The sequence below is a fragment of the Rhea americana genome, unplaced genomic scaffold (genome assembly GCF_003343005.1).
Source record: "Rhea americana isolate MKP2758 unplaced genomic scaffold, rheAme1 scaffold_358, whole genome shotgun sequence".
Taxonomy (NCBI): Eukaryota; Metazoa; Chordata; class Aves; order Rheiformes; family Rheidae; genus Rhea; species Rhea americana.
This window is the reverse complement of record NW_028186488.1, coordinates 551,209-574,662: the sequence shown is the minus strand read 5'-3', so window position 1 is coordinate 574,662 and position 23,454 is coordinate 551,209. Positions and strand designations below refer to the sequence as shown.

Below are 23,454 nucleotides of genomic sequence, written 5' to 3'. Positions count from 1 at the left end.
ACAATTAAGAGACACCTAAATCAACATACCCATACCATTTATTTCTCAGATACATCAGAAACAAAAGGTCAAGTTATCTTCCGAGAACTTTGTGTGGATGAGCAAACAGCTGCTGGTAGAATACTCTATATGCAAGACATTTCCAAGACTGGCCAATACTCCAAAGGCTGTTTTTGAACGGGAAGCCTGATGTAGAATCCAATCTTGTTACCCCCTGAAGGCAGTCTGGTGCAGCGGTTAAACCTGTGCTGGAGGCTGCAACCATGCTTTAGGAGAATTTTCCTGCCTGAGGTGGTGGGCCAAGGAAGCCCCCTGCTTGCTTAGTGGCAGCCCGGGAAGGAGCAAGGCCAAGCATCTTCTGGATGTTCTGCAAAAACAAGAACAGAAGAGCAAGACAGCATCAATGACATGACAAGGGAGCTATAAAAGAGGAAGAAATCCCTGCTCTGCTTACAAATGCAGTATTTCCCACTACTTTCAACAGATTCAAGTTCTCACTCACTAAGCCTTACCAGTCTGCCTAATATACAATGGATCTCGCTTTCAATTCAAGGAAAAACAAAAACCAGCACAGAGTCAAACAACCATCTAAAATGGTTACAATTAAAGCTGGGCTCATCTCCTCCAACCCCCTAAAAACATTCTTGCAGCTGAATTAACATTTCAACTGAGGACGGTAATCTGGTTCTTCTCCACCTCCAGCTACGCAAAAGGTAGTCACAGACTAGTCCTTGCATATGGGTTGGTTTGAATCAACCTATAATAGTTATCCTTGCAATTTATTTGCAACACACACGCAAGAGCAGGCTCCCAACATCTGTCTGCAAGCTGAAACAAAGCAGCTTTCAGTTCTCACAAGTTCCAGAAACCACTGTCAACAACAGCCAGAGTCTGAGGTTCTGCATAAAGGCTCTCACATAAACCAGTCTGAAACTGGGTCAGAGAAAACGTCAAATGCAAGCCAGAAGTTTAGAGAAAGTGTCAAATGCAAGCCAGAAGTTTAGACACAGAATTAACAAATGCTAATGATACAGACAGGAACAGCGGACTGCAGGAGACATGCAGTGTAACGATATATATGTAGCAAAATCAAAAAAAATTGACCTCTGCATTCTCATTTGTTAAAAAAAAATGCTTTTGATAAGGGTGTTTCAGTACAAAATGACAAAAAAAATGAAGTAGCAGAGTTGGGGAATTAGTTATAAATCTCATGGCAGATGTTTCCTACAGGATTATATACGTGCAGCAGGGACTTGTGGGATGCCTGCTGAACAGTGAGCAAACTTAGATTCATAACAACTCAAACTACATACTGAGCAATTCATCATCTGGAGCCAAAGAGGCTCAAGTATGCTATTCTCCAGGAATCCTTAGATAACACAGCACCAGGAGACACCACAGGAAGTGCAGTATAGACATCTGCATGGTTCCACATGAGCATCTTTAGCAGCATCAGCCCAGTGCAAGCCCAACTGGCTGTGGAGCACTTTCACTGACTATGCCCCCCAGAGCTCTGGGTACTTGCACCTTAATCCACCTCAAAGGCTCCAGCTGCCAGCTAGTCTGAGCAGCACCACCATGCTGTGCCTCAGTAGTCCCGAGCATGCAGGGAAGATGCATCCAAGACTTGCCTGAAAGTAGCTAGGCTCTTAACTCAGGTGTTGCACCACACATATACAGTTCCACTTTTTCCAGCCTTGACCTGGCTGCAGAAAGAGTCTAACCACGTTTGTRTGGTACTGCACTTCAAGCCCAGACAGACCAAAATTTGATCCTGCAAAACCACCTTGAGCAATCTTTGTCCATAGCACAATTAAATCGGTGTCCTGCATAAGTCAGCACAGTAGTAGTAACTGAATGTTAAAAGCAGAGCATTTTACTGGAGGAGGCTCCCTCTTGTGGTTCTCCTTCTCAGAGCTTAGTCAAGAAAATGAACAGAGAAAGCAAGTGGCTCATGCATGGATTCAGAAACACCAGAGAGTGCTGCAGAGTCAGCAGTRGGCAGGACTTGGATCTTACCATGTATGAGTTAGTACAAAGCTAGAGCAGAGTAGAGATCCTACTAGAGCATCAACGGGAACAAGGAGCACGCACTGCCTCAGTCCTCTATGTATTAGGGCAGAGGCAAACGGTAGTGCTAAATCCTACTCTACAAGCTTGAACAGTTCTAAGAGAAAGGGAGAAGAYAGCCCACATGGATTCAAGTAGGTTTAAGTCTACAGCCACTCTAGCCAGCATTATGCTTCCACAGCAGCCCCCTTTCTGCTAGGAAGGGCAGCAGAAACTAGTACTAGCAGAAACTCATGTGCTAGTTGCAAAGCCAGTTTTGGTGGACAGCAGTCCCATTGTACATGCAGCTGGAAACACCAGGGCTGAGGCAAGATGCAGCAGAAACCTGCTCTGTGCTGTGCTCTGCACCACCCTGGGATGCTYTGCAGAGTCTGCTTCCAACAAAAACAGGACTATCACCTTCAGGAGCAGGGAGGAAATATGACAAAACAGAAGCACACAAACCACTTATCCAAGTTCTTCTGAACCCTCTTTATAAATGATCGCAGGCAGAATGGGAGCTGCTTCTGCCTTTGTCTTCAGACTCAAAAGGGGCCTCAGAGACAAGGCAGTGAGTTGTTCCCTGTTCCAAGATCAGGCTGTGTGGGAAAGTGCACTCCTGGCAGTAAGGATAAGTACTGTCTTCTTTTCCCACTGGGAGCACATTTCAGGGAGAAGAGACCTAATCTGCAGTTCAGGCTTGTGTGAAAAGGAAGCGAAGACCAGCAAATGCCTGAACAGCAGCATATTTCTCTCCACAAACAGCACAGGTGAAGGCTGGGAGCACAGTAACAGGAGCAGGGGCAGAGGATGTAACCCTGACATTGTGCCTCACGCCCAGCAACAGGCTTTCCCAGATGAAATCCAGCGGCTCAAGGACCTGTGGAAGGCCTCTCCCAGCAACCCTCCGCTCTCCAAACAGGAAGACAGGAGGAACTAAGGGACAGGATTTACGTGCCAGGGAGAGCTGGGAACAGCGCAAAGGAAGTTACTCACTGTAATTTGACTATTTCAGGAGATGCTGGCCAGGTCACAGGCAACAAGCTTTCCAGTCAGTGTTTGAAGAGTTTATTCCCCCACGTGCCTGAGGACTGCATGAAGAGGCTGCCTGACGCTGCTACTACCCATCCCATTAATGTCAGTTTAATTACCAGTCAGTTCATTTCTCCCCATCCTCACATACTCTGCTGCATCTCTCTCAGGATTGCTGGTCTTTCACATACACAGGAGTTTCTCTACTTCTGAGCTCTGCTGGGATCTCTCCCTTGCTTTCAATCCCTTCATGAGCAGCTCCAGGTTCTAAGAGAAGGTTGAGGGTTGTGTGGTCCCTTTAGCTTGTTTGCAAACCTGTTCTTTGGCTTCTGGTACACTTCTGCTCCTTCCTCTCCTGTCAACAGCATCAAACCAGACACCCAGTCCCACATAAGTTCTCCTCCCTTGGGCCAGCAGCTCTTTTGAAGCTGACTTAGCAAATTTCCCCTTTTACACAGAGCAGAACTCAAGAGGGTCACGAAGCTTTCATCTCTATGGTCACAGCACTGAAAGCTACTCTTTGGCACCATTTTAAGCCTCTAATTGCTTTCTTCCCCTCTCACACCCCTTCAAAGCCCTTTTCCCAATGCTGTTATCATGTAAAGTTTCTTCAAACAGTAATAAAGTCAGAAGCAGGATGCCAGCAACCACAGCTTCTGTTCCTAGCTCTTGCACAAACTAATGTAGCTGGTCTCTGCCCTTCGYTCCACAGGGCAAGATAACAAAACTTAGAGTTGTCTAGCAGCTAGCTGGAGACATGCAGGTATAATTAACTGCAACCAGCTAAAGGAGCACCACTAAGGCTGCAATCTCTAAATCCTCAGAGCAAAAACACCTTTCTCCAAAGCAATAAAGTAAACCTCTTTCTCTCCTTCTGCCCCCTACCTCCATGGGGCCATTAGCAGGAACTCTTCTGCATGACGACAATTTTTCAAAAGAATCTCTTGAAAGTCCATTTTCTTCAGAAAGCTCAGTGTTTCTTTCCAAAACCAGAGTGCCCCACCACTCAGTTCAAGCTGTCTACTCATTTCACAAGAGGCGACAGCAGGAAACGCCCAGGACTAGAACCAAACACAGGAATTGTATTTTTGGACAAAAAAAATCCATGGGGGATTTTTCAGCAATGGAGTTCCCCAGTCAACCCAACCGGTGCAGAAAAACCTTGCAGACAGTGCTGTTTGGTTTCATATGATGATAACCTGTAGCACTGGAAAGAAGGGACTTTCTGTAACAGGTGAGTAACAGAGCAGAACCATGCAAGATTGCCTGAAGGAACAGCATCAGACCTCAACTTCCCAGGAAGTCAGGGGGTGATCCAAGAAGCTGAAAAGGTCTAACTTTTTTTCAAAGCAGCAYTCACTTTTCCAGTTACTGGCAAGAGAAGCCAGATTTGTCTTGAAGAGAACACAGTGAGGAAGCCCCTGGTCTTTGCCTCTCTGAAGCTAGCCCTGCTTTGAGCAGGCGGTGCTGAACCGGATGACCCCCAGGAGATCCCTTTTCAGCCTAGCTTATGATTCATTATTTGCTTTTGCACAGGACCAGACATAGGTGCATTTCAACATAAGCACCCGTTGTGGAGAATTATGGAGAATTTGATTCATTAGTATGCACTCTATGACTAAAGGAACTAACTTTCTATTATTAAGCTGCTTCATCGAGCTCATCCAAACTTCTGACAACAACTGGCATAACATGTCACTTCCCTTTGCTGATCTGCTTTAATTCTGCAAGTCTCTTGGCACCCCCTGAGGAAAAGCAACAAGTCGGTCAAGGAGAAAAGCAGCAAGAATTCAGGAAGTGAATCAAAGAAAAGGGAAATATAAATAGAGGAGCAGAAAATTTGCAGCTAATTGCACTAGCATTCATCCAACCCCCAGAGCCTATTAATTTCTCCTCAGCACTCCCTGGGGGAACATGGCAAACAAAAACTTCTGGTTGCACTGAGAATGCCCACTTGTCCTCACCAACCATTCCATCAGTTAAAGCCTCAATTCAACACATTAACTGCTGCTGAACACAYGGGTGTCATCCAGCTGGGTAACACAGCCTATACTTGGCCACACACATCCCCTTAACTTGGATGATGCTTCTTTCTRCAAAAGATGGGACTAACCAGATTTGTTGGGCAGCTATGGGTAGCCTACTCTTGGTTACCACACCAGGCCCCCTTTCTGAGTTACATTCCTCATACTGAGAGAGACTCTACTCAAAGGTAAAGTTCTCAGGACTGAAAAGTCAGGCTGTCAGCAAAAACAGGAAGGACAAAAGCAAAAGAACAGGTTTAACTCTTTCCCCACTTTTCTAACAAATGTATGGACTGACTGAGCCTTTACAATGAGGAAGATTCTCCCAAAGAAGCAACCCTTCTCTCTTCTCATATTACTGTAGAAGTCATAATTGAGAAGWAGTAGTACTTATATTGCCTCCTGATAGAGGCAGCTTGTCTTTTGCTGAAGGCTAACCATGACAATTCACAAAGTTATCAGAGAYGGACACAAGGAAGCAAGCTGTTTCTTTTAACTCTGTCCTAGCAYTCTGGAGCAATCCTAACGCCTCTAGTCAAGTCTTCCACTTTCAGCACAGTGGCTGTTTGTAAGATCCTAACCCACAGTCACAGTAGTAACTGACTTCTTTATGGATTGTAGAGATATGCCTTCCTTGATCCAGGCATGCAGGAGACTCAGTGTACTCACCTGTCTGATAGACATTGTGCAGAGAATGTAGAGGAAGATGAAGGAGCAGTCCGTGTAATCCTCACCCAGAAGGTTGCGGTGGGATAAACCCTGAATGTACGAGAGGGGGATAAAGGGAAGCTTTGCCACCACTCGGCCATCAAATCTGGAAAAGAAAGTGCTGGATCACAACTGGGGACAGTTGCAGAATCCTTGGCTGTAGAAGAAACAAGCAAGCATCTCCAGCAGACCATCAGAGCAGGCAAGACCACATGGAAGGCTGGAAAAGCCATGCTGCCTTCCSCAGCCCACCTCTACATACACTACACCAAGAAGATTAAGTACATCTCTCACACAGACCTCCACCCCAGATCACYCAGTCATCCAAAGATTAAGTAGGCTTCCCTCAGTAACTGTTTTACCACGATAAGAGACAAGGCATTTCACAGTGATACGTGATCAGCTGGCCAAAAATCTTRGCTGGCGTTTTGGCTTTTAAATAAAAAGTATAACTAAACTGCAAATGCAGCAGATAGCTCCCCAGAACACAGTCAACATTTGATCAAAAGACAGATGACTATCACTGCTGTAATGCAGTTACTGCAAGAAGATGAACTCTTGGCTTTAAGCAGAGCATAAACCAAACTTTTTTTTCCTTTTGTAGAGCAGCTATATTTCTCAGCACAAGAACAAGGTGTACAACGATCATTGAGAGAATGCTTTTTAATACCAATAGCCTTTTCTGCATTAGCTCTGAAGGAGGCAGTGCAGAAGCAGGACGATACTGACTATTCCAAGCAGCTTGTCCTGCTCCTGGAGCCCCTCCAGGTCCACATTCCAGGGCGCCAGGCAAAGTGTGAATTCTGGCCAGTTTGCAAAGATTTCTCCCAAYGCAGACAGGCAACCCAACCTTTTGAAGTAAAGTGTGTATGTTGCCTCATCAGCGTGTGCATATTTGGATGTTATTGTCTCTGCATGTGCTGATTTTCTAACAGGTGTTTCTTGTTTCAAGAGATCCTAAATGAGCGTTCTTTCCTGTGGAGATGCATTCACACAGCTACAGCTCACATGCATGCCAACTTTGTTTACATCTCACAGGCAGTTTGGCAGGAGACCTAGGAACGGATGTTTATCTCCCTGTAACATCCCCCAGTGGTTTAAAATTCTGCGTTATTCCTGCTGTGAGAATGACAAGTATTTCAGCAGTAGCACCCTGAGGTACCTAATTTTTCTTCCAGCAGGTTTTCACAGTTATCATGAAGTAGTACTGGAATGTGCAGTTCAAGAAAAGAATATGTCAGGGTTCAGAATTGATTGTATTAAGACATTTTTGACAAAAGATAATTGAGACACATGGAAGCTAATCTCCCTCCCCAGGAAAAAGCGCATCTATCTGCTTGGAGTCCTCCACTCTCCCCCTCCCCACAGACTTTCCTGTTTCCTGTCCTAGAGGACTTCTAAGCCACAAGCGTCATTCAGCTGCCCATCTTTGCTGTGACATTCTGCTCTTTGGGTTTAAACTTACCTTCCTGACACTTATGTGTCCTCCTAGTGTGGTTCACCCCACTGCTCCATTCCCCACGTTGTAAGAAGCAAAGCCAGTTATTATAGTAATTTCCATTTTGGCTATTGTCYGCTAAGCATATGGCAGAGGTAAGGTGCCCGGTCACAGAGCAGCTGGGTGTCTGCATTGTGCATGTATGCCTGCTCCTTTTATCCCCTAGGAGAGTGAGTTTGTTCAAGAACAGGAAAGACCAGCAAAGAAAGACTAGAGTCATTACAAATGTCAGCCACTCTTCTCCTATTCATACTGCACCTACAGCCTCATGAATTCAAAGCTAACCTACTCTCCTCCTGAAACAGGCAGCTGCTCTTTCTGCTATGTCAAGAGAATGACAGTACATAAGTGAGAACCAGCTCTGTCAAACCATTCTACAAGCTTCAGACAGCGCAGAGACAGTGCAGATACAACCCCACCAAAACTGCCATTCAGATACAAATGCATATGCTAATTTGTATTGAGACCAGAAGCACAAATCTAACTATCTAGCCTCAAAGCTAAGACAGCCAAATTTTTACATTTTGATTCAATAACCTCTGAACCGCTGGACTTAGCAAGAAAGCTATTTCCACTCAAACATCCACTGAGCTGTCTGGATACTCATGCACTAGCTCCCTGAACGGCCTCTAAAGAGAGACTGGTAAAGGCGAGACATCCTAAAAGCTTCATGTCAGTCTTGAGGTTTAGGAGCATCATTCGAGTGGACAGAGATCCTCAAGGGAGAAAGGTGCAAGACAAGTAAACTTTGTGGTCTTAAGGGAAAATAAACCAATAAATTATTTTTTAAGTTAACACATATTGAAGGTGGATCTATACAGGATTTAACCAAGATCAGTTCTTTCCCARAGCTTATAAAGAATTTACAGTCATGAAACACTTGTTCATTGCAGCATCCTTTGAACTGCCTCAGAAATGCATCCTCACACTCTACTAAACTAGATAGAGTAGGTAGTTTGAAAGACTTGCACCCAAATAATATTTTAATGCTTCAGGTGCAGCACTACAAATCATGGTCCCACATTCTGACATCCAGGCACATGACTAAAATACATCTCCATCCCTTCTCAGGACTGTAGCTAAATGATACAATGATGACCAAAGAGTGTACCCAAATTTTACAGTCCCTTAGTGCTGCATTCCTCTGCTCAGTTTCATAGCATTCCATAGAAGGTTGATGCTGAATTTTGATAGAAGYTGAATAAGAGTCCACACGGAGGCAGTTATGCTATTACATTAACCCATTTCTAATTTATCCAACACAGATCTGTAATAAAACAACAATTGACTGTATCTTGGGACTGCTAGCAAAAAAGTCAAAGGTCTCGGTGCCCAAGAATGTAAAGATGACTACTCCTGTTTACAGGACAAGTATACTGCCCAGATATTACATAGTCTCTTGAAGTTTATACTAACCATATTCATGTTATCTTCAGATTTTGCAACCAGTAGGAAGTTCGTTTCAAACCTGAATCAAGTTCTAAAAGCTAGGCGCAAGTCTTCCAGTTTTGCTTGTCTGAAACAAAGCTCTCCATCATGCAACCTAGAAGCTACTTTTCAATAGACCAATCCCAGGTGATTTTTAAAGAAARGGAAGATTAGAATCTATGCCTGGACTTCTTAATATCTCACCTTAAATAGGGCAACAACCAACACTGCAAAACCAGCCCATTTCTAAGGGGTAGGTGGCCTGGAATAGTTTTGTTTACAAGAGTTCTTCGGTCACATTACTTAGCAAAGCCAAGGAAACTGAAGACGGCGGTGCTGGCTCAATCTCTACCAAACTTGCCCTGATCAAGATGCCCCCAGGCAGTAAGGATTTTAGAGTTGTGTCTAGATTGCACTCAAGACTGCCAGTATGCAGCGTCTCCTCTCGAGCAAAACAGCAGCATGCTGTGACCACACAACTACATCTTCATGTGAAATATTGATCCATTTTATACAGAGTAGTTAGAGTTCTTAGATGAGCCATGTCATCACTAAAACACTTCAATTGATAGAGAAGGAAGGAAACTATACTCACCATGAAAACTTAAGAAAAATCCAGAAAGTTGATACTTACATAGAGTTAAACATTCCCATCAAAGCCGTGAAGCAGAAGCCAATGGCAAACATGGATTTCATCCGAACCTGCAAGTAAAATGGTAAGAGAAAGTCAAACAACAAGCCTGCATTGAGGGATTAAGGGTTCATGCCCTCAAGAACAGGCTTTGCACAGCATCACTGTAACCTAGAGGGAAAAGAGAGGGATTGCATGGGAAGAGAGCAGAGAACTCAAAGAGAAGTCTGGTCAACAACTAGGTGCAGAGGTAGCCACAGTGTGGATTATTAATGTGAAAAGCTGCTTCACAAAAGATCCAAGTGCTCAAAAATTGTCCTGTTACCTTCCACAGGTTGTTTCTTTGCTAAGCCTATACAACTATCACATGAGAGAGTTGGAGAGAGATAAGAAAATCAGAGGGCTCATTATGAASAGAGAACTTGCAGGAAGACAACACAAATTGATTCTACTTAGACGACATTATGGAGGCTTATAAATACGAAAATAACTAAGGCTGGGGATTAGATGAAATGGTAACTGCTGGAGAACTTTGTGCATCATACCAAATCTGTAGCTACTAGGTCACTCCTCCTGTTCTCTCTGGATTATCATCTCTGCCAAGTGAACAAAGTCTTTCTATTGGAAAGCTGCCCACTGAAACCTTCAGCAGTTAGGAACAGGCTTTAATTTTCTTACCATTGACAAGTCTCTGTTGTTATTCTTCAGTTTCTCTTCTTGTCTTTCTGGAAAGCAAAAAAACAGTTATCATCAGTTATACCAACCTAGAAACCACAGTGTTTTCATTTCCAGGAAAACTTAACCTTCCTGGCTCTTCAAACCACGAACACTTCCAAAACCAACTCCAGCTCTCTTTGCCAGACAGTACAAACTGAAAATGTGTACATAGCCAACTGTTTCTCCATCACAGTAACATGCAGCAAAGCGGGCACAAAAGAGGAGGCTAGAATCACACATTCAGCACTTCTGGGAGAAATTCATAACGTCAAATTTGCCAATTCAACCAACCAAACACAGCAGCATGAGCAATGTGGCCAGAAAACAAAGACAATGCCTGCAAACCACACTTCCAAAGAATTGTGGTCCGAATTAGTTGCACACCAGGCTCACCACTACAAATATGCTATGTAAGCAAGGATTTAATTTCAGAGGTTATAGAAGCAACATCAAAGTGGCACATGGAGCCAGGAGCTGCACTTCAGCAAGTCTAACATTCTACTGCTCTTAGTAACAGATCTTGGACCCTTATGACACCTGAAAGATTCTCCAAAGAAGAAAGATGCATTCTACGTGAAKTTAAACTGAAGCATGTACTATTGTGCTTTTCAGGGAACACTTTAAGATATTTCTTTTGAAATTTCATCTCTCCTCAAGTCATCATAAACTCCAAAAGATGCCTTGTTGTCTGCAAGATACTGGGGAAGGCATCCATGCCCCTCATAAGGGGGCTGCTCCACACTGAAGTGTTACCTACCACTTATCACCACTTTTGTCCTCATGTCCCCATTCCATCCAACCTCACTCACTGTGCTTCCCTCRTATTCAGCATCCAGAGGGCAGCCAAGGCTTTCAGGGAACACCTAGCTGAAGTAAGGATGTGGATGATGAAGAAATATCCAAGGAATAGCATGAACAAAGATAGGGAGACAGACAGAAGGACTGTGAAGGGCTATCCAACACGTGAGTTGTGCAGTCGATCCCTGCTGAAGTACCAATACAAGAGGCCCACGGCACAGAAGCTCCACAGTTATTTCTCAAACCCCAATTAAAAGATGCCAATACATCCACAGTATATATAGGCAAAGCAACAGCAATATCCATATCCACTTTCTCAGAATCCCCGTTGCTAATTCCTATTGCTTATAATTACAAACCATGCCCTAAGGCAGGAATTTTCCAGACACCTGCTTCCTGATCAAGGTGAAGAATTTTGTTCTGGGACATTTCAGCAAGCACAGGCCAGCTCTTTAGGAATCACATTTGGCACAAATACTTGTTTTTTCCCTCTGCTACATAACTAACCATTTACTGAGATAGACTAAAGGTTATGCAGGGATAAAAGGAATACAGCCCATATCCCCAATATATCTGGCCTTTTTCTCACACATTTCTACTTATTCAGAACAAACAGGCCCCAGGTGCCTGACCATTTTCTGTAAATGGACTAATCCTGCACAACTCATGCATAAGCAGCATTTAAGTACTGTACTCTTCTGTGGAACTAGGTGGAGGCACAGGGAAAAAGGGCTGGATAAATCATCAACAAGCAGCATGCTGAAATTCTAACTCTTCTATTTCTGCCGACTGGAACACAACCCAAGACAATATAGCAATAATATTTTTTGCCAGCATTTTTTTACTGTCTAACAAGTATTAGTGAGCACTATTGGGAATGTTACCATCCTTCCTTCTAGGGGCCCACAGAAGAGAACAGTGGCAAAGTTATAAGCTAAAAAACATACTCTCTAAGCTCATATGGCAGAAGGCTATGCCACAGTGTTAAAGGTCTGCTGTTCCTGCACTGTGAATGGGATCTGGGCACAGTATAACTGAAGTTGGTTCACTTTTTCATTAAAAAAAAGAAAGAGTTTGATAACTAGGAAACATTGAGTTAAGTTTGTCCATGCAACTTCCATCCTACCTTCTTGTGAATATGCATGATTCATCCCTTGCATAACCCAGCAATATTGTACACACACATCCTGCCTTGTTCCGTGCACAAGACAGATGGCAACTGAGGTAGGTCTGTACCATGATTGCGACTTATCTGTAAAGTCTAGTTTCTTTTTTTTTTTTTGAACTAGTATGATAAAATTTAAAGGAACTCCAACAGAAATAATCTTGATACTATAACAATGATACATTTTGCAGAATGATTTGATACTCAGTGTCACTGGGACCAGAATTCTCTAAGTAATTAAAAGCTGTGAGTCACTTTTTGGATGCCCAGCTTGACATTTAGAGCCTGRTTTTTCAGAAGCACTGAGCATTCAGCCCTGCCTGAAAACAAATCAGATGCTGAAGTTATGCAGCACTTGCACAGAAAATAAAACCACCAAAAACAAAAAACAGTCTGASTATCTTAAGCTTGGCCAGCAAGATCATAGCAAACAAAATCAGTGGTCATTTCCAAAGTTTTATTCTTAGTTCCTTTGTGCTTTGTTTTTCATTTGCAAAACAAGATTATTTCAGTACATAAAAGTCAGTGGATCATCTGAATTCCTCAGATTCTATTGTTTATTAGTTCAGTCCAAGCACAAATAAAATATTCTCTGCTACAAACACGAGTTGGATGGTGCCCTGAAAAAAGTCACATTGCCACACATTGAAAAGTGACCGTATATAACAATAGGATGTAACAAGATTAAAAAGTTGCCGTATCCAATAAGCAATATTTATCCCACACATGGATGGTTCAACCTTAGGAACTGAAAACCCACATGAGTTTTGGTTCTTGTCCCTTCAGGAGTCCAGTGATAATAGATTTTACATCCAGGAAGAATTGTTTTAAGAGATGTTTGTAATTATTCCCAGGCTTTGCACAAATCAAATGACTAATCCAGCTACCTGGCGTTACAGAGGAATGAGGAAACCACCTCCCAGGAGTTCAGAAGTGTTCCTGCAATTTCTGCAGTAATTTAAGTGGGCTTCACTGTGTGTTTTACTTTAGACTTCTGCAGATTACAGAACCTTCTAAAATTAATGTGCATTAAAAAATGCAATACATTGTGTTCTTGCATAGTCYAGTATTTAAAGAGTTACCTCAGCCTAGAACTACTTAACTATATTGACAATGAAAGAGGAGGAGAATGGAAATAGAGATCAGTACTAAAAATTGAATAGAACTCTAATTTATTAAGGTTGAAATAAATCTAAGCACAGTAAGAGCTAATTCAGACAAACAATCTTAGCCCTGAAGTGTTTACATGAGAAAAAAAAAATCTGAAATCATAACTGTATAGTCACACAGATATTGCAAACTGCCAGTGTACTGCAGCAATGAGCACTGAGAACAGTTAATAGTAGTCACGGATATAAAGGCCCAGATCAAGGAGAAAGGTAACTAGACCAATGAGGAGTGGAAGTATTCCTCTAAATTAGACTGAAACCATCCAGAGGMGGTTCTCTTAGGAGAATAAGCAAAAGGGTTTGTAACCAGTCATCAGGGCAAGAAACACTTCAAATAAATAGTTTTGCAAAGAAGGAGCAGATAATCACTTCCAGAAGTTTCTGATCTTTCCCCTTATTCTTGGAACGCCTTCCAATCTTACCTATTTTCTTTTTCTGCTGTCGGCCTGCTGATTCAGTTATCGTCTCCTTCTTCTTTTCCACTACAAAGTGCAAAGAAAGATATTCCATCATTTCCACATAATGATACCARCCCCCTCTTGCACATACCAAACAAAACATCTTATTCTCTTTGGAGAACAGACGGAACTAAAAACATTCAGAATCAGCAACTTTTAATCTACCCAAGACTGACCAAACCAAACACAAAGTCAAAAGTATTTTCAAAAGTCAGGATGTGATTTATGAAAATTTCAAAAGGGTTAATTTTAAACTGTCAAGAACCTGTTAGATTATTAACCAAGCAGCCTTGGGACCATGCTGGTTCAAATGACCCTTGCTGATTTGTCATTAGTATTAGACAGTACTTTTGATTCAGCAAGTGTAATGAAGAGAGCTTTATGGCAAGCTCTGCTCCCAATTATTTTYGGTGGGAAGCTGAACACAGGAAAGCCTGTGTTCTCTCACATCCCTTCTTCACAGGGGGGCATTCTCAGGGGAAATGCTGTCCAAGCAGTTGGCCACAACCTCTCCATTCTTCTTCATTTAATTAGTACTGAAGCACTTCCACAATTTTAAAAATCCTAAGCTCAAAGTTACTAAAACAGCAAAACAGACACTCACTAAACATCTGCAAACAACAACACTGGAGCAAGAAAAGCTAACAGTTAGAAAACCAGCAGAGTTATACTGTGATATAGTAACCAGGCTGCTCACTTGCAAATGTCTTTTGCAAAAAGTAAAAAAAACAGGTTTTAATTTAAGACTTATTATAAGAGTACTACAGTAAGTGAGGATGATAAAGCATGGTTATAACCTAACAACAGGTAACAGTCCTCTTATCCTAAACTGTGTTTTTCTGTACCAAATCTACTCTACCAACAAATATTCTTGATTCCYGTTGGCTCACAGAATGAGCTTTAGAGAAGTGTGCATTAGAACTTTTCTCTTCCACTAAGCTCTAGCTCAGGACAGATATTCTAGCTTTGGTATCCTGAGCAACCTGCTCTAGCTGACCCTGCCTGAGAGGCAGAGAAGTTAGACCAGATGATCTCCAGAGGTCCCTGCCAACTCCAACTCTTCTGTGATATCAGAACACAACTAAAACAAAGAAGATAGTCAGATTTCCAAGTTACACAAAGATCTGTGGTGCTGGCTTCCAAAACGCAGGTGATCTGCAAGTCAGTCACAAAACTGCCAAGAAAGCCATGCTAGCCCAGACAAGATACTTAATTGTGTCTTACTACATTACTGTGGAAGAGTTGACATTTACTCTTCCCATGAAAGAAGTACATCTCTGATGTACATCTCATACGCAGGCTAGCACAAGGGGAACAAACCAGACAAGTCTGCTCAGAGGGAACACTGGGCAGAGCTGTCAGATGAATACAACACACTCAGTGCTCAGAACACATTCTCAATAATCTTCCTTAAACCAGATCTATCATAATGCTCCTGATCAATCTGTCCCAAGCCTAGTCCACATAATCCCAGGGCCCCCAGCTCAAATCCCAGTTRGAGAACCCTTTGACCCAATTCTGGCCTAACTACTGCTCCCAGGCCTAACAAGAGGGCTCCTCTGGATAACAGCTTCACTCTAGACAGCACTGTTGAATCATACACCATCCCTGAGGTAGTCTACAGCCCTAACTCCCTTACGGTTTGTGCAGAACAAATAACTAAGTATCAGGCAGTCTAGAAAGCCTATCTGCAGGAACAGCAACAGTCCACTTCTGGAGAAGCTCTTCTGTTCACAGACGTACTTCAGCCTTACAAGTTTACCACCACAACTACMTCAGAACACTTGCTATCATTTTCCTACCAGTCTCAGACAACACTGTAATTCTCAACAGAAATGAGACGGTGGAGAATGGTGGAAGAAAGAACTATGAGTAACACTGTCTGCCCAAACATAATACTCGGCCCATTTGTTTTTGCAAACCGTAAAGATTCTTGGGACTGTTATGGAAGAACTTAAAGATTTCACACAYGTTTTTTCCTGTTTTGGATTTGTCAGCTAATGGATGAAGGGTGTGCTGAAGTGGTCTACTTTGCAAGTTGTCTATAAGTCATTAGACAGCACTTCTTAGTGTGTGAGAGGAGGAGGGAGAGAGAGAGGGGGGGGAAAAAAGCCAACCTTCTTTCCAACAACAAGCCAGAATTTTTAGTGACACACACACACATTCTGTTTCACCTGGGAGGAAAGAGGAGGGAATCAAACACAGAAGTTGGAAATTAACTTTCAGAYGCACGAACCACACACCTTTCCCTTCAGACTACAGCCTAGATATCAAGAGCTATAAAAAACAAAGTTAAACTCTTAAAGCACTCATCAAATCCCAGAGATYAAGCCATGCTAACTCCTTCCACATGTTCCACAGCACAAACACACTGAGACATTAACTYATTTTCAGCTGAGTTTCAGTTGCTTCTCTAATTTGCCCTTCCGGGGCTAATTCTACACTACAGTTTTTTGTCATCATATGGAACTAACATGAGGTAGGTGGAGATGCAACCTCCCTCTGATACTRCTGTGTGGACAAAAGCCCCTAATTTAGGAGCTGAGATGAAAGCATGACTACACGTCCACTCTTTGGCTTATCTGTCCCAGTAGAAGGCTGGAACAAGCTAGACTGCAAAGAGCACAGTTTGATAATATTGGTCTCATGCATTAGGAGCATTTACATCTTGCTGAAACATTTCCAATGTAAAAGCAGGTCAGGTTCAGCCACATTTCTTCTGTGCCAATTTCTTATTACTGCAACTTGCACAGGGTGCACACAACCAAATTCAAAAGCTCAAMTGAATTTCTACTCCTTCTCTTAGGCTTCAGACAGGTCCACTGAAACACTCCCTGCTGAAATCCTCATGTTTRCCATTTTGTCTCATTTTTAGTATCTACTGCTCATCTTCTGATTGCCCACTCTGTTTTTCATTCTGCTCCCTTTTTCCTTCCTCTTAGTTTTTCATTCACACTCTCCCTCTCCATGGAAATAATATAAAATGTTTTTTAAAAATTTGATTCTAGTTCTAGTATTGTATCTAGTTTTCTAGTATGATTTATTTATATATCAAATGATATCTCAGACCCTTCTTTCTATCATGATTTTGTCATTACTCTTCCCACATCATTAATCCTCACTTTTATTCTTAACATATTATGCTTTAGCTCTCATGGTATTCATTCAGCCTCAATTTTTTCTTACTAGAGACCTCAATCTCCCATCTTCCCTTCTTGAAAAGCAAAAATGGCATCCTTGAATTTATTTGGGGCATTGAAAAGAATATATAGACACTGGTTACTCATGCTCAGGAGGGAGGAAAAAAATAAATATGCCAATATGATTTCTAACTTCCTCCTATCCTCTGTTTATTCCCTTCTGTCTTCCAGGACAATCCTGGCCAATCTGGATAACAATATAGATCTTAGTACTAACCCTCCCTCTAGCAAAGTGAAAAGATYAGGGACAGAAATAAGTCCCTTCAGTACCCAGTTTCCAGAACTCCAAGCTGAAGAGAGTTCCCTTCTGCTCTTTAACATGTAAAAGGGCAGGAATTAATCAGAATGCAGACCATAGTCAAACTGACATCTGCTAAAGCAGGTTATAACGAGAGGAGCAGACATATTCTCTAGTGTCTGAAAGGTACTCACATTTTTTGCTCTGTTTTTCCACTTCAGCCTTTAATCTCTTGTATTTGTCTGTTCGGTAGACCAACACCCAAGTTATACCTGAATCAAACAAAGCATCGCTACGTAAGTCTTCTTACAACAAATAACGTACGTATTCATTACATATATACTCTCTAACTCATATTCTTWTATCTACAAAACCACATTATAATACAAAAGGTCCCCAAAATCACCAGCAAATCATATCATCACTTTCTACAAATCCCTGTTTCAAGTTTCCATGCATCACCAGTGTCCATAAATGACTTTTAAAGTTACCAGCTACCTTACTGAGCTCTGCTGTTCTGTGGGACTTACATAATCCCTTCTTTATCCCCCCCCCCAACACACACACACACTTTTTTTTCCCTGGCTGTCACTTCTCTTAAAACTGGAAGTTGATTAAGGCAATAATCATCTTTTTGTTCGGCATTTTCATAAGACTTAACTAAGGTGAGAAGCATAAACCCATCTCCTACAATGAACCAGCTGTTAATAACAACATAGTTTGAAAAGGAAAACATACTAGGCTAAAAGACACTGCAAGAGATCCTCCAGTCTAACTCTTAGTGCTAAAACATGATCAAGAATAACTGCACCAAAAGTGCTGGACTTCTGGCTTGTGAAAAGTTTAACCTGAGCTCTTATGTAAGGCCTTTGGTCCCTGTTTGACAGCAGAGRTCTGCTGCTGGGTCCCTGGGATGCCCAAATGCACAAAAGGGAACCCCATATGTGCTCCTGAGGTGAGGGGAGCTCTGTCCTGCAAGATGTAATCAACATGTATAACATCTTATCCCAAAGGCAATGCAATATGACCCCTAAAAAACAAGTATCATACTCTGCTTTGCAGTTTCCCTACCCCTGGTTCTCTAAAGACAGTGTCTTACAGCTCTGGGATGCTAGGAGATTTTGGGATGTGGCTCAGCAGAAAGGAACAGCCTCTGACTTTGACTATCCCAGGAGCTATCTGCCCAGTCTGTCCTTAGAAACCTGYAGCAGCAACAGTGTCACATATTCTTGGGTAACATACCATTTTACCACCCTGCCATTTAGAAAGCCTTTTCAAACAGCCAGTCTAAACCATCTTAGTTTTCATTCTTCAAGTGTGGCTATTTTCTTCGCATCCTTCGCACAACAGTCACAGAAAACCACAATGTCCGCTCTGCAGAACTCACCGAATACTGTTATCACATCCTCCCATAACCTTCTTCCTTCTAGGCCAAATAAACCCTGTTCCTCCCACTATGCTCAAAGGTCGAGTTTGGTCGAGAACGCTTTCCTCTGGGCTTCCTGTGCTCTGCCCGCGTCGCCCTCCAGGTACTCAGCCTCACGTGGGCCTGACTAACCCAAAGCCTTTTTCACACTTTCGCTCTTCTGCTTGCGGCCCGGCACAGCCTCTCCCGTCCCCCTCCCTCAGCCCCATCCGCTGCCCCCGGGCCTGCCCTTCACGCTGCTACAGGAGAGCAACTGCCAGGACGCAGCTCCCAGCGCCCTCCACGCCGCGCTGTGCCGAGCCGGGAGGACGCGGCCGAGGGCACCGCCGYGGCGCGGGCCAGGCCCAGCCCTGCAGCCCCCCGGCCCCTAGCACTGGGCCCGCAGCCTCGRCCCCCCGCGGCCGCGAAGGCGAAGCCGGCGACGGCACAGGCCGCCGCGCAGCGGCGCTCACCCTCGGCCAGCAGCGCGGTGCACACGGAGATGAAGACGATGAGGAGGGTATCGGCGAACATGGTGCTCATGGTGCCCTCGCCCCCCTGCCCCCCGCCGCCGCCGCCGCCGCCGCCGCCGCCGCCGCCTCCCCCTTCCACTCCTGCCGCCGCGCACCCGGAAGCCCGCTCACAACCCGGAAGCTACCGGAGATCACGTCGCCTAGCAACTGCCGGAAGTATCGCCCGAGCTTCCGGAAGAGGGTGTTAGCCAATCGGCGTGGCTCTTGGACAGGAAAGCGGGAAGGGCGAGGGGAGGGAGAAATGAGAGCGGGCAGTGCTCTGATTGGGCGAGTCGGCCGTCAGTATTGAAGGGGCACGGGGAAGTCCCGCCCTTTCCGGTCCCCGCCGTGATGGCGGCCTGCTGCCGTTGGCGGGAGCCTGTCATGGCGGTGAGGGTTGGGAYCCCGGTCTCGGCCCCCTCCCGCGGAGCGCGGTCGCGGCCGGTGCCTCCCCTGCAGCCAGAGGCGCTGCCGAGGTCCTCCAGGGCCGCCGCCTGTCCGCCCACCTGGGGCCTCTGCGGGCTCCCGGGCCCTGGCGCGGGTCTCCGCGGTGGGTGCTGCTGCCCGTGCTGACGTGCCCCACGCTTTAGGAGGAGGCAAATACAGCTCTCAGTGTTGCAAATGCCTACCACGTTCTCTTAGATACGGGCTCGGGAACCTGGGTTTTTAAAATTGGGCCTTTAGTTTATTTGCCGATCACATCAGTATCCTGTTAGTGCAGAACATCAGGCAGGACTGCTTCTCTAGGATCAAATGTTTACATAAAGGCTCCATTACCCGCACTTTGTTAGCACTTGCTAGCTTGTGACTGCGTTGCTGACAGTTCTTCACGCGGCCAGCACTAGATTACTGGATTTATCAGTTCAAATGGTTGTAGGTAGGGAAGCAAATCTTATATTTGTGTGTGTGAGTAAAATACTTGCAGATAAGCCTGGGCTGAGGAACACTGACAAGGCGGTGAAATAAATAAATGATTCAGCATATAAATATGACAACAGTTACACCTGGAGCAACAAAACTACACTAAATCCACAAGCTACAATGGGGTAAGGAGACATAGAAAGAAATCCAGAAAAGGAAACGGGGCAGATAGAGCTGCAGTTTTTATGCCTGTGCTTGTGTAACATACAGGTTTGCAGTCAGTAGTTGTGCACTGTAGGATTATAAGCACAGAAGAGAAAAATAAGGAAAGCAAAAAAAAAMCCGACAGCTGCCCATAAATTAAATGGGCCGTTCAGAAAGACAGTAATAAAACAGTTCAGAGAAACTGGCCAAGTAGTAAGTGAGGGTGTGAAATTAGATAGCACACAAATCCTATGGTGACTGAAGACATTTGCATACCAGGAAGCATGAAAGCCACAGGCATACAGGTGGCCATGTAATGAGTCAGGTGTTGCTAAAAAGTTCCAGCTAAAGAGCCTTCTGCGCTCGTGGAAACGGCCCCCAGGCAGCCTCAGGCAGGCACCGCTCCCAGACACAGGGAGCTCGCCGCAAGATCGAGGTAGAACTGAGGACCCGCGATAACATGGTGATATTTTGTGCCCYGCTCTGTGCCATCTCACCCAGTCCTCCTGTGTTCCCCTCAGCTCTGCTGCACCCCTTCCTCCGCCCTCTCCCCTTCTCTGGGGATCTCCCTGGCTTTCCTGTCTGTGAGATTTATCAGTATCCCACCAGTGGGAGATRGTTTCTCTTCTACTGGTATTGTAAATGATTCAGATGGTATCAGTTATCAATACTGAACACTGTCCTTCAAGGAACAACTGTGCACGAGAAGCCAGGCCGGGAAGAGAGAGTCAATGACAYGAGCCTCTTGCCTCTCCAATGCCTATGCTTTGAACTGGACATAGAGGTGACACAAGCTCTTTGCGCACTTCATCCTGTCATTCTGATTCACACCAGGCTCCTTATCAGCAACAACTTATCAGGCTCCTTTCAGACAGCAGAAGACATTTTACTCTCAGTGGTATTTCCTTTTGAAAATATTATTCTGTGCTTTGATCAGTGTATAAAGGACAGATGAAGACGTATGCAGTCTGATCTGATCTAGCAGGCATGAGACAGGAGAAAAGGGAAATAGTTTGCATAATGTGTAGCTCTGGATACATGAACTATGAGCCAATACAATCTTAAAATAGTCTAGATGCAGCAGAGAGAATACTTAYGGAGGTAACCTTTGGAACCTAGAGAGAGGTTTGTTGGAACAGATTTCATTTATTGAAGTCTCTGGACTTAAACTGAACAAGAGATTAAATTGTTTTTCATGTATGTTAGTGACAGGCAGTTGGGAAGAACAAGTGTAACATTCTTAATTATGTTTTGATGTAAGAAGAGATGTCATCTAAACCTAACTGGCACTTGAATTTGATTCACTTTTGTTTTACTACTCTGGCCTGGTTTTGAACAAGCCCTTAGTTTTATTTGTGTCCAGTATACATAAGCCTTGAATACGCCCAGCTGTACCCCTACAGGACATACCAAGATGAGTTTACTTCTCCTTCGCTCTACAAGCATGTCTGCTCCTTCCGTGTGTCAAGAATCTGKTTTGAAAAAAARGGGGGGGGGGAACTGGAGACTAAATTCTGTGATGCACATCCTGTAGAGACTCTGGGCTTAAAGAGCAGCACAGTCTGAAATGGCTCGAGCACRGCAGAGATTTTGCCTGTCTCCAAACAGGGCAACAAAAAGGCAGGTATCGGCGAGCGTAGGCACAAGGAGAACCAAATAACCTGGAGGTCACTGTGCGTTGGATGGATTTTGCCACTGAAAAGGGGTGGATCGGTGTGTGGGTAAGAAGGATGAACTTTGGATAGTTATTGGGCCTGGTGATGTGCGCAGGAACCGTGCCCACGATCAGAGCACGAAAATTGGCATGGGACCGTGGGAATTCCACTGGAATTTATCCTCGCAGGAAGTTCTCATCACTGCCTCCGCATATAGCGCTTCCTCCCTTGGCACCGGCAGCACCCGGGTGAAAGTGGCATGCTGTGATGGGATACACCGACGCTGCCAGTCTGCAGGAGCACCATTTGAGGGGAATTGGGAGTAGAGGACTTACTGGGAGGGAACTTAGGGCATCACTTAGGCCATTCCCTGCCCCAAAGCAGCAGCAATTCTACCTAAGACTTTTTATACAGGAGCTTCCCTACTGCACTTAAAAAAATTCTTCAATAGTGGAGAATTCTTGCACTCTTTAAGCAGCTTAYGCTGGGGTTTTAATATCCTCACACTTTGGAAATGCCCCCCGATCTCTATCCTGAATTGCCCTTGTTGCAGTTTACACTGGTAACATCTTGTTCTAATCCCCAGGGGTAAGAGAAATCTATTCCCTTCCTGTTTGTGACAGCCTTTATATATTTGAAAACGGTTATCGTGTGTCTCCACAGTCATGTCTTCCCTAGACTAAACACATACAGTTCCCGCAGTCTTTCTGCAAAACCAGACCTCTGCTTGTTTCTGTGATCCTCCACTGGAGGAGTATCTCCCATCTGGCCTCATCTTTCTGGAAACGCAGTTACCCAGGTTGCGTTCTTACCAAGCAGAGGGTTAAATTAGTCTGCCTATGTATGTTTATATGTCCCAGTGGGATGTTTGCCTTTTTCACAGCAGCATGATGTTGGTGACTCTTTGATCCACTGTATTCCCAGATCTGTATCTGTGAGAGGGCTGGTAGCCAGCAGCTTCCCATCTTGCRTTTTCGCAGTTGATTGCTCCTACCTAAGTACTGTGCTTTGCACTTGCCCGCATGCACTGGCATCCTACATTTTGCAGAGCATTTTTTCCAATTTATCAAGAGCKTTTTGACTTTGAATCTCGGTCTCCAGAGCGCTTGCAGCTCCTCCCAGACGTCTCCTGCTTGCCAAAGGCATAAGCATGATCTTTATTCGTAGATCCAGGCCGTGAATAAATGTTCCCGAGCGCTTGCAGGATCACGGCTCGGGTGGTGGTGGTGGGGTGTGCTGGAGGGCGCAGCCCCCGCTCCCTCCTGCCGCTGCCACGCCGGTAGCTCGCGGGTGCGAGCGGGGAAGGGGCCGCGAGCTCGGGGGGCTCCGGGGGGCGGCGCGGGGCCGGGGGGCAGGCGCAGCCGCCGGCGGGCTGGGCTGGAGCATGTGCAGCTGCGGCACCAGGCACCTGGCAGGGAGCCGCCGCGCCGGGGATGTGAACCAGGCGGGGAGGAAGGCCCTTGACTCATCAGATAAATCCAGCCCCGCAAGGAGAGCCGGGGAGCGAAGGCGGAGGAGGAGGAGGGGGGAAGGCGGGAGGGAGGCAGCGGCGGCGCTAGCAGCGGAGGATGGCGGGGGACAGCGAGCAGCGGCTGGAGGAGCACGGGCAGCCCGGCGGCGGCGGCGAGCCCTTCCTCATCGGCGTCAGCGGCGGCACGGCCAGCGGCAAGGTGCGGGGCGGGCGGCGGCGGCCCGCAGCCTC

General features: G+C 44.9%; 2 protein-coding genes across 2 annotated transcripts in view; one reads left to right on the top strand and one right to left on the bottom strand.

The window, feature by feature from the left end:
- Positions 1-20: 20 nt before the first annotated feature.
- On the bottom strand, positions 21-19,135 carry TMCO1 (transmembrane and coiled-coil domains 1). Its single transcript, XM_085312136.1, has 7 exons — positions 18,994-19,135; positions 17,310-17,387; positions 13,642-13,701; positions 10,049-10,095; positions 9,374-9,441; positions 5,775-5,919; positions 21-367 (listed from the first exon to the last, which is right to left on the bottom strand). Exons 1-7 carry the CDS (start codon positions 19,061-19,063, stop codon positions 269-271), a joined length of 567 nt encoding a protein of 188 aa, XP_085168262.1. The 5' UTR covers positions 19,064-19,135; the 3' UTR covers positions 21-268.
- Positions 19,136-23,282: 4,147 nt separating this feature from the next.
- UCK2 (uridine-cytidine kinase 2) overlaps positions 23,283-23,454 on the top strand; it is a 17,648-nt gene continuing 17,476 nt past the window's right edge. Inside the window, exon 1 of the mRNA XM_085312132.1 lies at positions 23,283-23,422. Within this exon, the coding sequence (XP_085168258.1) occupies positions 23,321-23,422 (102 nt within the window). The 5' untranslated portion in view covers positions 23,283-23,320. The remainder of the gene's footprint in view (positions 23,423-23,454) is intronic.